The 15,803-nt window shown below is 39.9% G+C and overlaps 1 protein-coding gene across 3 annotated transcripts in view; it reads right to left on the minus strand.

Annotated features, from left to right (window-relative positions):
- Nucleotides 1–2,705: 2,705 nt before the first annotated feature.
- MLXIP (MLX interacting protein) overlaps nt 2,706–15,803 on the minus strand; it is a 53,863-nt gene continuing 40,765 nt past the window's right edge. For 2 of the 3 annotated variants that reach the window (XM_074843765.1, XM_074843766.1), the window contains 5 exons: nt 13,903–14,001; nt 11,934–12,061; nt 10,760–10,883; nt 8,874–9,003; nt 2,706–8,183 (listed from right to left, as the gene is read on the minus strand). In XM_074843765.1, the coding sequence (XP_074699866.1) occupies nt 8,062–8,183; nt 8,874–9,003; nt 10,760–10,883; nt 11,934–12,061; nt 13,903–14,001 (603 nt within the window). In that variant the 3' untranslated portion in view covers nt 2,706–8,061. The remainder of the gene's footprint in view (nt 8,184–8,873; nt 9,004–10,759; nt 10,884–11,933; nt 12,062–13,902; nt 14,002–15,803) is intronic. The other variant, XR_012625599.1, reaches the window with a different exon arrangement.

The following is a 15,803-nucleotide window of genomic DNA, read 5'->3' on the forward strand; positions in this document are numbered from 1 at the left end:
ATGTTGGATGACTGAGCTTGGTCTGCACGGTAAAGAGAAGTCTTGAGCGCCAACGCTTGCTCTAACACAGAAGTGGCTGTGTGGCTTCCTTTGCAAGAGATTCTTATGATCTCTGCTGCCCATCCCCGAGACAGAGTGCTCAAAAGCTCATTCTGAAGCCCAGAGATTCTCAAAAGATGACCTGAGCATTCACAGAAAGGTTCAGACAAGTCACTCACAAGAGGAAAAGGCTGCCAGCCCAGACAGAACAGTGTGAGAACTGCAGATCTGTAGCTTTCTTGGTGCAGGATTGTCAGGGATCAGATAAATCTTCCTCAGCTCTGGAGGGCTGGAAATTGAGGGATACACCTGCACCACATGGTGCATCTCTGCTGTGATAATAAGGCGGTCACCCGCAAAGCTTTCTTGACAAGCAGTTCCCCACTTATCCTTATTGAAAATGAAGCTGTTGGCTCTCAAGGCCTATGAGGAAGTTACAGTTGAGATGGAGGAGCCACAGATGGGCTTTGTAAGAAGTGTCAAAAGGGCAGGCAGCAGCAGGACTTAGGGACATGATGAGTCTAATCTTTTGTCAGTTTGTTTCCATTTTGTGATGGAAAGGTGTTAGGGTTTGCAATACACACCTTGTTTTGAGATAAAAACATGTCAAACATCTCTCTGGATGACAACAGGGACTCTTCTGTGTTTGCACACAGGGAACTCCCCCAACACCCAACTATTCATTGTCTGCCCACCTCCTCCTGATGATGAGCAAGCTCAGGAGGAGAAAGTCCTCACCGATGAGCACAGGCATAGAAGACCTCCTGAGGTTAAAAAAAAAAATGAAAAAAAAAAATCCAGTGAGCATTGCTTTCCATTCTTTTACATATATAAAGAGCCCTAAGCTGTTTGCCCACTGAAGTGCCAATTGCCTTGCAGCAGTGATTTCATTTGGCATAATATCCATAGAGCAAATGTAGGTCCACTTTTAGCACTGTTCAAGGATTAGCAGAATCAGCCACCAAAAAAAGCCATTTCAGTAACTGTCTTTTGGCATATCAGCTACAGCTATACCAGCCTCACTGAAATCACCACAAAATCAGTAGTAAAGAAACAGTGCTCTCCAGCCACAGCTTCCTCCCAGGGAAGTTTGATAGCATCACTGCAGTAACATTGGCATTTGTATGCTTGGTCGAGAGTGAAGTCAGGCTGAAGCATTGGTTTATCGCTGTTCAAATAGCACTGTTCCTCCCAGAGAGGTTTGATAGTATCATTGCAGTAACACTGGCATTTATATGCTTGGTCAAGAGTGAAATCAGGCTGAAGTGTTGGTTTATCACTGTTTAAATAGTGGTGAAGAAACACTGCCTTCTACCAAAATGCTTTATGTGAGATTAAGCTAGAGATATTAAAAAAATCAAATGCAAACAGAGTAAGAAAACTCCTATACCTTCTCCTGGAACCACAGGCCTGACTCATCAAAAGTTCTCTTAAGCTATATTAAGTCAAAGCCACCAATCACAAGGATGACAGTAACCAGCATCAACTCTTGTGCAATGATCTTAAAATAAAATCCCTCTTTTCACTCATCTATTACCTTTCACTTCAACTAGAGCCTCAGTCACCCAGCGCTGCTTCCACTAGGCAAGGAAATCCAATATACCAATGAGGTGACAACAGAAGCACAGAGAGCTGAAGTGTCCTACTGGGGAAAAACAAAAATCAGTCAAATAAAGGCAAAGATGAAATGCTATTTGTTTCATTTTTCAAATAAACTTAAGCAGCCCAATGTCTAAACACTGACATCAATTCCATGGGAATACTGTGTTATCCAGCCTCAGTGCTGCTCTGTGGAGTCCACTGTCCAGGCAGTAGGTCAGCCAAGAGCCCCAAATCCAAGCCTGTAATAAGAAAATAAAACCATCAGGGCTCAAGGCATTGATGCAGCTCCTACAGGCTTAAGAGTTTTACCTGTCTTGGAGAAATACCAGGGCTACCTTTGAATTACCAGCCTATTAGAAGTAAGTGCAGAAATAAACAGATGCTTGTCTGCTTAGTTTTGTCAAAAGAGCTCGTTCTCACTGTTATGTTTAATATGATTAACAACAGTAAGGGTCTGATCACTTTCGGAACACATCAGAATGTCAATCCATTTGGAAAATTATGTTATGCAAAATGTGAAAGAGCAAGCTCACTGTTTATTTAGGTGTACACTCTGCAGACACCTGGACTTGTGGAGATGGTACTTTAGCCCACCTGTTCATTGCCAGTCTCTAAGGTGCTTCAGTGAAGGGGAACAGAGCTGACTACGGAGGGTAATTTTCAATTTTTGCTAATCTGGCTAACATTTACTCTGGTGAGAGAGGGAGCAACCCAGCACAGAGCAAATTCAGCCCTCTGGCCAATGCATGAGAAAAAGAAATCACTTGTAAGCTCCAAGTAAGCTCAGAGTGAGTTGATTCTTTCAGTCAAGAAGGGCCCAAGGGGCACTGAGTGTCTTAAAAGGAGTCCAAGCTTCAGAAGCTCAACAGAGGATATAAACCTTGCCAGGGGAAAGCCAAACACACAGCTCCCGAAAGGGCAACTTCAGCAGTGCTAATAGGGAAATGAGCCCTTGCCACCTTTCAGAGTTGCAACAAGGATGGCAGGTGCTGGTCCTGGTCCAGAAACAATTCCACTTACCATTTCCCCACATCGAGTTAGAAAAATAAAGGCATTACAACCAGTTTCTTCCAAAAAATAACCTTTATTGTTTTGGTTGTAAATATAAAAAATGCATTGCACAATTTAACAGACCTACTGAAAAGTGCTACATATCAACAGCACAACAGAAGTTGTGTCATGCAACAGAACAGGAAACCTAGGCAAAGCAAGAGCACAACCTGAAGTCCTCATACCTCCAAGCTTTTTTTTTTTTTTGCTTTTTTTTTTAAACAAGAATGAACTCCATTCACTTAAAACACATTTAAATACAAGGTTAGAAGAAGAAAAAGAGCAATTTATTCATTGTGTTGTTAATTAAAAGGCTTGCTCCTAACATTGATTTCTTTTGATTCAAAACCCTATTCATGTTGGAAAAGTTCAGATATAAAAGCAGTTCAGACAATGGCTAGAAAGTCGTTCCATTATATACCTAAGATGTGTTTCTTTGTAACTGAATCAAGTTTTACGGATCAAGCTACAATTCAGTACTACCATTTCTGCTCTAACACATAAATGAGCATGAAATTCAACCAAGAATGAAACAAAAGGAAACTTGAGGCCTTAACTGATGTTGTGGGAACAATATTGGGGCCCTATAAAAGAAAAAAAAAAAACCAAACACAAACCAAATTATCTCCTCTAAAACTCAAGTGTATAAATTGAGGAAGAGTAACAGGAAAACTCCTGTCATCTCACTTAATCAAAAAACCTCCTAGAAGTCATCAACAGATGTCCGTAGTCCTCCAAGATTGGTATGACCGAATCCCTAAAGCACCTAAACAGAACCTATCATCAACCTTTTGATTTTTGGGTGTTTTTCCATGCAAGAAAGGTAGAAAGGAACCAAAACAAGAAAGAAAGAAAGAAAAAGGCCAAAATAATTAACAACCCGTTCTATTTTCAGCAGTATCTTCTAGGCAAGAATTATCCACTCCAGAAACACAGAAAGTGAAATAGCTTTTAATTTGTGCTACAAAAGCATTATCTTACTGAATGTTTTTGCTGTGAGCTTCCCTCTCCTGCTTCTCAAACTGCTCTTCAGGAGTTTGGGGCTTTAAAAGCAAACAAAACAAAATTTACCTGCCCCTGCCACCTCTACCACACATGCATACACACACACTCTCAAGGGAATGTAAAACAACCTGAAGATACAAAGTAAAGGGATGTTATTTCTCAATGCAATTTGACAGCCCTTTGTCTTTTCAAGCCATTCCAGATTTAGAGATTTAAGCATTTGCATATTTACTGGGTTCCTGTCAAACTTCTGGTACAACAGTATGTACATGTGTGCGCATGTGCTTGTGTACATGGGAGTGGAGGATGGTGAAGTCAGCAGGAAAGACGCAATTTTTTCCATACATACACACAATTTTTCACCACCTCAGTTTCAAAGAGACACAGTAATGCCACACAGATAAAACCCTCTTAAAACCCAGGGAAGCACCACTTTATCAATTCACTGAATTTTCCACATAGCACTGTATTAGGAGGAAGAATGTATGAGTGAAGATAAATCAAATGCATACAGGACACCAAGACCTAAGGCACAGGTGGAAACATTCTAGTAAGTCTCCCTTCAAGGAGGGCTTCCCGAGGAGTCTAGAAAAGCGTGGAAGAACATGCCAATCAGGTCAAATGGTATTAATTAATAATCCTTTGGTTCTGTGCAAAGATCAGACTGTCAAGATGAAGCATGCACTTGTCTCTGTTCCTAGTACTCATTAATTCCTTCAATTCTAGTCTGCTCCTGGACTTTCACCACTTACTCCTCCTGCTAACAGGCAGCAGCATACAAGCCTAATAACCACACCAGATAACGCACAAGTCCTCCAGAAGTTGTGTTTGGGGTGGGGACCATCTACAATATACTGTTAAATAGAATTTGAGGTCAGAAGCAGTCACTAGACAATCTCAGTTTAATTTATATTTTATCTAGCCACTTCCTTATTAAGTGAAATATGTTGGATTTGACTGAATATGACTTGCATTCAATTATATGGGAATTCTTTAAAAGTTTAGCACCAATTCACTGAAGACATACGTGCATCATCTGTAATGCTCTGCAGAGTATAGGCACCATGTGTTTTGCTTGCTTAAGTATACTTTGGTGACACTGAGGGAACTAGACCGCTTAAATTAGGAGAGGAAGTGTTACCAACCTTTTTACAAAAAGAAATATATTACTTAGACTCCTCAGTGGGTAAGACAGACAAAGGAGTTCAAACGTAAACCACAGTGGAAAACTATGCAGGAATTAATACATACGTGGTCAATCTCTTTTCATATCAATCCTCAGTACTTCTACTGTGCAGATGTGAGACATAATACAGCTTTTTCCTCCTGTGTTTCCAAATGAAGTGAAATCACACCGCTCACAAGGTTGACTGATAAAGAAAAGAATTCTGATTTGCAATAATAGGGTGACAAAAATACACTGAATAACTGCTTCTAAGAGCAGCCACATCATTTCTGGTAATTGCACTACGTGGAAAGTATCTTTTCACTTTTCCTTCCCTCCCTCCTACACTCTTGCCTAAGTAAGCAATCTTTAATTTTTTTCTCTTTACTATGTTAAGATTTGCAGTCTTTTAATAGTGCCACGAGCTTGTTTCTCCACAAGTTATTAAAATAAGCACTTTCCCTCCAATTGTAACCAGCTCATGGTACAATGAGGATGATGGTTTTTCCATCTATATCCAGATAAAAACTGCTAATGGACAACATTTTTAGCAGTTCAGTCACACTATCCCTTCCTATTCCTCTGAGGTCCCTTTCAGCTTCCAATTCATTTAGTGAGATCCGAGATGTTAGGATTTACGCTTGGAAGTCGTCAAGACTTCCCCGGGCTTTGAAGTATGTTTGTAGTGCACTTTGCTTGTTGAGACAAAATTCTAAATGTCATTGATACTAATAATGGTAAAAATCAAACAGAATCACTGCCTGACAAGCAGGAGACCACACTGCAGGGGAGGCATTACAGAATCTGTTCATTTGAAAAGTACAGCAAAAATACAAGTGGGTCTGTTCTTGGACAATTTGCCTACTGATTTCTTTCTAGAAAACCGGATATATATTTTTAACATGCAAATACGCATGTAGTTATCTATGGATCTCAATGAGATAGCCCAGTAAAGAACGAACGTGAGGGACGCTCCCCAGCTAATCACAGTGTTAAATGACTTTACTGGAATCAGGTTCGCAATCAATGATAAAAATGGGAGGATTTAAAGCACTGATTTAAAACAGAATTTACACTTACTCAACGCTTCATCCAGATGCATCCCAAAGAATATTGCTTAATTGATTACATGATATACAAAAGACCTACATATGGATCCCCCCAGAAAAATCTACTTGCTATTTAATTACTATGACAACCTTTATACACTATTCCAACAAACCATTCCTTAGCTGAGGCCTGGATTTTTGTTGGTTCTGTCACAGGGACACAGTTTTTCAGATGTGCCACAAACTTCAAATGATATGGCAGATCTGTTGTTTAAAAAAAAAAAAAAAAAAAAGAGCATCTCCTCATTTGTCTGCACAGCTACAGAAAGGCATGTTGGTACTTCCCCTTAGGTTCCTTTCCCCCCCAGAAGTCCCGTTCAGCCCTCCCCAATTCCTCAACTCACAGTACCTCTGCTCAGGGAGAGGGCCCTGGGGTTAACCTTTCATGCTTTCCTCTTGCTACAGTCCTGCTCACACATAAGGGAACTCTGCAATAAAAACCATTAGCTGCAAAATCTCAGGACAAAGAAAAAAGAAAAACACTCCCTGTGCTTAGTCCCACCCCCCCAAGCCTATTGTTTCTTTTTAAACTTTGGCCCACCAAGTGGAGAAGACTGGGGACAACTGAGAAAAACTACATCCCCCAAAGGAGAACCTACTGACCCCACTTCAGCATGTGCAATGCCCAAATGTTTTAGCTGCTCCTCTTTTTAGCACTGTGATAGCCCACTAATCACCTCCAGGCAGCCTGCTTTTAAACTGGAAGAAAACTACTCAGGAGAGGTACCAGGGGAACATTACCCATAGCTTGCATAGAATCTTAAGAATCTCTTAAGAATCAGAATCAAGTAAAGAGTGGAATTACAACGGTCATAGGATCATTCCAGACTACAAACAATCAGCCGGAATGAATGTCCCCGTGCTGTCTCAGGATGGACAGACTGTCACTGCTGTAACAAGACCAAGTTTATCTGCAGCAGAGTACAGTACTTGCTGAGACTGTCACAGAAAAATGTTATGCAGTATTTCCGGTTTTAAACATATTCTTATACGTTTTATAGTTCATGTTGAACATAGCCTTCCCATACAGAGCAAATTTAGCTAAATCCTTCAGGTTTTTCAGATAGAAGGCAAAAAGAACAAGCAAAAAAGATGAAGAAGCAAAGAACTGTCTGCAAGTCCATGTGGTTTGATATAGTTTCTGAGATAACAAAAAAGCCAATGTCTTAACATTACAAACTCAATTCTCGTCTCTGAAGAACTACTACATTTATCTATGGATGTGTTTTATATGTGCACATTTTATGAGGAAGGCAGCTGAACTCTGCAGTGCAAGAAAACAGCTCACAGATTAAATGGGCATGAAATTCATGTATCTACCCTAATTGCAGAATCCAGGCAATCTAAAACTGCTTTCTTGCACTTACTGCACAGTCTGCTACTCAACTGCAATGGCTATATCAGGAAAAATACTACAAATCAGCTGCTTTATTTGCTAGAAAATAAAGCATGTCTTGAAACTGATCATATGAAATGATACACTCATTAAAATAAAAATACACAAAACACAGCCTGAGATTTTAATTCTAGTATTTTTACCACAAGTTGACATCATTGACGGATTTTTTTCTTCTCCTTTGGTTTTTAATATGATCCTGTTTAACAATTTTCACTATTCAAGTAAAACATATGGAACTGAATACCAGAGAACAAAATAAAAAACACATTTTGTTTCACGAAATCAAAAGGATATTTCCCCTTGAAGAGAACATTCCTTGGTGTACAAGATTTACACTTCAGAGAACTTAGTACTTGAAGCTGTTTTGTAGAAATATGTTTGTTGCATATAGATGCATGCTGCATTGATGGAGATATATTGCTGCCTGCAGGACTCAAACCTGCTAGATTTACCTGAGCTTGGTGTTTTCTCACTGAACGGAGTACAGCACAGCACTGAAGAGGAATCAAAACATTATGACAACGTTGCATCATACTTCCACATATTCTGAAGGCAGAGACAGATGCCCTGAACAACATCTCGGGTGATGGTGAGAATTCTTTCTAAAGTGCACCAACTGAAAGGAGACTCGCCAGGCTGCTGGCCTGGCAGGTTCTCCACCCCTTGTATAAGCAACTCATTGTCTTTGGTTGTTAGGTTTCGCCAGCTGTTTTGTTCATCTTGATAACTGCCTCGGCGGCTTGCTCTGGCAGTCGTGATGGATCTGACAGAACTGAGGTGGTTGTACTTAGATGCCGGAGGGTGTTCAGCACCACTATAAAAAAAGTCAGAAGAGAATCAAGAAAAGCTGTTAGTCTGACTGCAAACAGATCCATGCAGGATAGTGTGCAAGTACTGCAAGGCTATCACACATGATAGAATTATGGAAATACTTCCACAAAACACGCACACCTCCACACGCAGCGACAGCAGTAAACAGAGATGTGTGCGAACTGTGCCCAGGGAACAAGGAATGGAGATCTAGGACTTAAAAAAAGACACCTATTTCTCCTACAAAAGAGAGCACCACTTGGCAAATGTAACTGTAAATACCTGCTGAATTGCAAGTGGGAAAGGATCAAGCAATCATGCCCAAACAGAAGGTCATTCCAAAGCTGGATACAAATCTCAGATGTCTTCCTTCATAATGAGATAAATCACACTGCCCAACTTACTCCAACTAGAGTGGAGTATTTGAAACGTAAATGCAGCTTGAGACTGTTTAAATTTTGGTATCTATATTCAGCAATTTGGGTTTTCTTTTCTGTTCAGTGTTATGCATACAACCAAGTGTCTTCACGGACAAAAGAGGTTCTTATTTTTCCACTGAGATAATAAAAAGGAACTGGAAGTTATATTCAGCATCATGTATTTTCTCTGTCATCCTCTGACTTTCAAGAAATGGTATTATATATGGTGTCCCTTTCTATGATCTGGAATAACTGCTGGATAGAACTTCACTTACTTGGCCTCAGAACAGGAAGAGAACAGTGCTGATCCAACCAGGCCACAGCAGTTTGATTCAGATCCTTAAAGCTTGTTGTGGAAACCATCCCATTGAAGGACTCAAACAATGGCTTAATAATAATGCTGAACTGCAAATCATCAAACGTTAAGGGAGACAACAGAGGAGGAGTTCATGCACCCCCATCTTTCTCACTGTGCCTGACAATCAAGATAGGTCTAACAGCTGCCTGGAATACTTGAGGGGATTTGCATGCCCTTACAGACTTTTACAGAGTGACTGGAAGAACAACATGGGTATTATTCTACCGATATTCTAATATTCAAGAGTATTCTATTCTTGGGTTATCTCCAGTAGCCCAGGACCAGACTACTCATTTCCCTCCTATATGCTCATTTCCCTCCTATATGGTATTTTCATATTTGTAATGAAAGTGCCCTTCACTCACTTACAGTCATTTCATGAGGAGGAGATTTTTTATTATTATTATTACCACTAACCCCTGGACCTTGTCAGCTGCAAAACATTCTGAAATATGTCAACGTGCATTAAGGATTCAATCCAGCTGTTAAAACAACTGTTCCGTCACAGTTACATCCTGACTTGTAAAGGGGAGTTTGGGAACATTACCTTGCCTCGCAACCTTCTCTTTCACCAACTACAAAAGCCTTTCACTTTCCCCAAATACTAAAAAATTCAGCTACCCAAAAGTGCATCTTCATCCCCGATAACCTCTGTCACTTCCAACTTCTGTAGTTATTTAATATCTTGGAGCAGCATAAAATAATCACGCTATCCAATCAGCAAATATGTGTGGGACTGTCTTTAAATAACCATTTTCACTGTTATATATAAAAGAGCGCTATTTTCATAATTCACCTGAAATTGTTCCAGTGCTGTAAAATCCAGCAGTTCCACAGTTGCACCAGCTCTAAGTTATCAGAGACTGCATGCGACCTTGCTAAGAATTGTTTCCTAAAAGGATGCTAAGAGGAAGAGTGTCTTTCTAGGGCCAACATAAACCAGGAAACACCAAAGAAAGCATTTTCACATATCAAAGTATTAAAAATGCTGTACTTCATGCATGCAGAAGCATACACATATATACTCATATTATCCAGGTAGTTAGAGGGAAATAACCAGCACAGAACACAGACATACAAAATATAAAGTGCAAATAAACAGCTATATAAACATATGAAGTTTAATGGGAAGAGGGAAGGTTAACACTACTGCTCATTGCTAATTACTAATATGCCTGAACTGATACAAGCTAATAAAGTTTGATCCAAACTAATTAAGTCTATACAGCACAGCAGAGATGCAGCTAACTTGGTTTCATTCAGTTTGGGTCCTTCTACCTCCTGCATTATCATTTGCTTACAAGCACAGCTGCTAGCAAAGAGAAACTAAGTTGATCCACTGTTGTAACAAAAGACAAACAGAAAACTAAAAAAAGGAAAAAAACCCAACACATGCAAATTTTTAAAGCTACCATTGCAACAGCTTCAATAACTGTTTGTAATAATTTTTTTCCCCAAAGTCTTTTTTATTCTCTGTTCAGTTTTTCCAAAAGACTCCAAGAGCTACACTTAAAGAAGCAGCCCATTAAACATTTGTTGCAGTATAATAACCCACCAAGAAAACCTGGCCTTTATATTGCATTTTACTTTCAAGTTACCTCCCATGCTTTAAGGTGAACCAGTTCTGCCTCACGACAGCCTGTAAGGCAAGGATTCATATCCACATGCAACTGTAAATGAAAACTGAGGACATAAGTTATTTAAATAACTTGGCTTAAAGTCACAGCATCAGAATCCAGAGTTCTTGGCTCTAAATATATTAGTACCAAACCTCAAGTTCAGCAGGTTAATATCAAAGGATACAATCCAAAACTTCCAGTTCTCCAGGGTCCTGCTTCTCACATATTCATCAAACATCTTCCTCGTGTGGTCAAATCCTTGCCGTGTTATGGGAACCCCAGTAGCAGGGAGCTGCTGTTGACAAGATCTGAAAAGAAGATGTTCTGAGGTCAGAATCTCCACCAGAAAAAGGACACACTTCCCTTCCAGACTAAATTATAGCAAGAGAGAAGTGTGTATCCCTGACCGAGATGGCTTCCCAGTGCATGACTCCCCCGAAAATGAAAGTGTTACACCCAGAAATACATAATGTCTTCCCATCAATTTTGTCTACATTCACACAGCAAAGCAATTTCTCAAGCTGCTGCACACTCATTACAAGCAACAAAAATAAAAACAAAGTATAACAGAACCAAGTCGGTTTGGGCATCCAATTAGAAAAAGGCACATTAGGAGCCAAGGAAAAATTTACAGAGTTACTCCTGAGCAACTTTACAGAAGAAAATGTTACAGAGATTCTTAAGAAACAGATCAATTTAAAATAGACCTAAATAGGCATCATCATACTTTCGAAGAAAAATAAAAATATTTTGATTTGCTGTTTAAGTCTAACATAATGCCTGAACCTACCACTTCTGTAGATGGAAGAAAAACCACCGGGGTTCTGAATGTGCTTTGCAATAGGACATAACTACCATAAACTCACAGAGGAAACTGAGGCACCAGGAAGGTGAAGTGACTTATCAGGGTTATGATCAGCCAGTGGCAAGCTCCTTGATTCCAAGTCCTGTGTCTTATGTACTCAACCATATTTTCCTATAAAAATTGACTGCATTTGGAAAGAAAACTGCAGCAAAGCCATCATGAGGAGTAAGAGTCTTTGATCACCTAGTGAGCACAGCTTTATAAAAGCATCATCACTGGTTTCTCAGAATTATTCTGACTGACCTGATGCATCTTTTCTGATGCTGCCAGTGTTGTGCACTCACGCTCAAAGCTTGCTGAAAATCCACACGGTTTGCTACCAATGCCCATCCCACAGCAACTACGCTTTTTGTTTGGAAGTTGGTAGCAACTCTACTTCTGTTCAATACCCATCTGTTGTTTGGCATGACCTCCGAGGCAAACATTCCCTATTGCTAGCCAAGGCAACGTTCAAGCTGCTCTGCTTCATCACAGAAAGCTCCCCAAATCTCACATGATGGCAGCGTTTAGCTCCTCGATTTCTTCCCGAAGGCGCTTGGTTTCCTCTTGCATCTGTGTTCTTTCCTGCTGTAGTTTAGCGATATATTCTACTGTTTTCCGGAGTGTGATTGCATGGCTGATCTAGACCAAACACAAACATAGAGCTCACTTTCTGGAACAAAGCTAGACAGATGAAGAGTTTGCCCCTAACCTGCTTTAACACCCAGAAAAGCACTTCAGCACCTTTTCTTGTTTCCTTCATTGTGTGCAAAAGCACAGCTAGGCAGAGCGAAACACTTCAGATAATACTAAACTTTTCATTTCTCCAACTCCTGTTTGCACACTAGTACAGAGAAATGTGGTTGCAATGGTTGTTTTTCTTTCACAGATTACATTTTTGCTACTTTGTTGAAAGAAGTATTTTAATAATATAAAATGTTTTATTTCATTACTTCTTAAAAAGATTTACAATTCTTAAGTACTGAAGGATGTGCTACATCTGTTGATAGATTTATAGCGCTGTTAGAAGCATTGTTTGAAGTTGACAATATAGATTATCTAGTCTGGGAAACCTGAAGTCATTAAACAGAAGGTAACGTGGTCTAGCTATCACCAAAGGAGACAGAAACAACATCACAGATCTTTTTTAAAATGCTCTTTGGTTTTGAGGAACGAATTAAAAATCTGTCCTTGAGAAATAAAATAATCAGACATTTCACTAAAGCTGAGTTTTCAAAACTGATTACCTTTCAAACAGGCTATTCAAATCAGGAACTGAAATTCTGACAACTTACGGCCTAAATGTACAACACTATAAAAATAATGTAAACAAATGCTGCACAATAAGCTTTCATATTTTCCATGTTTCAAAAGGTACTGGTATTTAAAGAACATTTCGAATTTTGTTGTGCAGACAAGTCTGTGTTTCAATTATTTTGATTTCGATTTAGTGAACTAAGTTAACTAGTGTAGCCAGAATATGTTCTTAATTTGGACAAAGTCATTTAACAATGAGAAGTCAGTTGGGAATTTTTTTCTCTGTAAATCTATGCACAAAAGACAGGTGATGGGGAAAAAAGAAGCCCTATGAGTATTTGCAAGGCTGTGGGAACAGGGCCGAATTCTTAAAGGCAGCTGGGCGATACTAGAGGGATTTTCAAAATCATCTGAACTGGCCAGGCTCCTGACTCCTCCTGGGAGGTAGAGATCTCATCGGTGTAGAAAGTTTTAGAAATTTCACTGAACGTTTTTGTCCTTCCTTTGGCTCACTGATCTGTTTCAACAGTACTTGCAGGTGCACAAGGTTGCTCTGCCCTGCTCTCAGATGACCAAACACGGCGCAGCTATGATTAACACGGCATGAAGCCTAAGCTAACAAGTTGTGCTCACAGGTGGGTATATTAGCTCAGGCCAAGTGTCAGGGTATATTAAGCCAGGCCCAGCATCGTACCAACAGCATGTACCTGGCTTCTGTCTGGCTCATGGTTCAGGCAGAATAAGCTTACAATACTGGCTGGACCATAGCTTTTTCAAGTCCAGCTATGGGGACCAGAACCCATCCAGAATGGGTATAAAAAGCCAGTATGTCAGAAGAAAGGTGACATAATAGTAAATGTAAAGTCATCTTATGCTGCAGAGATGACAAAAATCTACTGGGGTCCCAAGCGCATAAACTGCAAAGATCAGTTTTTCTTCTTTCCCTGTTGGCTTTAAAGCTGCAGCATCTTATCAGACAAGGCTTGTTCAACATTTGAAGCTGCATCAGAACAATGTCTAAAAGATGAAGCGCTTCCACACACACTTTTGACTCTAAGCCATGGATTTATCACCCTTCCCTTTCCAAGTCCCTCAGTTCAAGTATCTTCACTGTCTGACTGGCATTCTCAGTCAACAGTGAAGAGATTAAATTTATTAACAAGTCTTTTTAGAATGGCTCTTTCTTCTATTCCATATTAAACTGTTAGTGCTGCCAAGCTACTTACCGACTTGGAGTTGCCTGAAACCAAGCTGTTCAGAGCACTGAAACCAATCTTGATATTAGACCTTCGTTTTTGTTCTGAAATATGCTTCATTCTTCGATTCTGCATAAATAAAATTAGCTCAGTCTATGCTGTTCTCCTTTACCGTTTTACTGCTATGACTATTTCAGCTATTCAAATTCACAGTGCCATTTCTGTTGAACTGTGGCATTTATAGTTTTCCCGGTCAAAGCCACATGACTATAAACTTGCAAACAATGATTTAAGTTATTAAAAAGAAGTGTCCAATGTATTAAATTCAAGTCCAAACCTTGTAAGGTTTTCTTCCTCAAGTAAAAATTCCTATTTAAGACTGTTACACAATTTCCTTTTCTGAAATCAAATTCCAATTTTTGAGGCATGTAATTAATTAGAATCCTGTTGAAGCCTTTAAGTTTAAAACAGTCCATATTCATTTACACCTAATACATACATAATGTCTACTGATGTAAACAGGCAGCCTCACAAAAATAAAAAAGAAAAATAAAAACTCTGGCCTATCCTGAGGATAAAGGCTTTGTCAGGAATTAACAATTTCATTTGTAGCATTAAAAACATAGTAGTCATTCCCACCAAAATCCTTGGAAGAAAATAAGGAGTTTGCACTCTGAGAAGACATTCTCAGCAGAGCTAGGCTTTCCAGCGGTAGCTCACCATCACCCCATTTTATAATGGAGGAAAACAAATGTAATAAAGCAGTGAAGCGGCTGCCCAAAACCACAGAAAATGCAGGTTCAAGAGCAGAACTGAGATTTCCAGTGCCCTCTATGCTTTGCCAAACCAAAAAAAACCAATGTTACCCAGCAATACAGAACTGTTTAGTCTAACTAACAATGCAGAGGAGCAAAAGAACATACATCTAGAGATTGGCAGACATCACTGTTTCTCTCTTGTCTTACAAAAGGGTTACTAACAGTACACATCCAAAGCAATTCCTGTCAAAGCAGGTGAGTTTAAACGGCTGTAAAGCCTATGTCGTGGCAGTTTAAGAACAATCCTCCATCTAGTGGCCACTTTCCCACCACTGGCCAGTCCCAATAATTTGTTTCTATGTTAACTTGCTCTCTAGCAGCAAGAACAGGCTGCAAATACTGATTGTGAGCATTTATGCCAAGCAAATAACTGCAAACTTTTATGAGTAACTTGCAGTTCCGATTCTCCTCTGCAACAGAACTAGAACTGAGTGCAATCACAGGCTGCAAGTGCTTAAACTTACCTTTCTGCCCTGGGAGTAATCAAGCTGACATCAACTCATAGGGTATACAGAGAAGCCAAAAAGGGCTTGGCACTTGCAAAATAGTTAAGTAACACTCCCTTTCACAAGAGAATGAGAGGGTTACAGCTGATTGCCCTGCATTGCTTGCTTTCTGTGGACAAGTTTCTCATACCATCACAGAAAGTGTTCTGACAAGGTCGGCTTGTGTATGAGGTACAGCCAGCTTTCAGATGCTATCTCTAGACTGCCAAGTTCTTACCCCAATAATTCTTGAAGTGTTTTACAGCTGTAACTTGTAGAGTCTGTGGAGCTGCCTCTCTGTGGAGCAGCACAGCATCACTGGAGACATGTAAGTAACTCAGCAGGTCAAGAACTCCCCCTCCAGCGATGGCCAGAGCCCTGCAGACTGAAGAGCCCCAACAGAACAATGGCAAAAAGCCATGGTTTAGAAAACTAGGCCTGAAACCTTTGACCAAATAAACTGAGACCAGTCATAACACTCCTGTGAGCCACAGCAGGAACTGCTGTCATGACCATAAGGACCTGCAGAAGTACAGTTAAGCCTGGCCCCTCTGGTGACACATCCCTGAGGAGCAGAGTAGATTATTGAAGTCTGACATTTTAAATTGAACAGAATAGCACAGATGCA

Source organism: Strix aluco, chromosome 18, assembly GCF_031877795.1.
Source record: "Strix aluco isolate bStrAlu1 chromosome 18, bStrAlu1.hap1, whole genome shotgun sequence".
NCBI classification, from domain to species: Eukaryota; Metazoa; Chordata; class Aves; order Strigiformes; family Strigidae; genus Strix; species Strix aluco.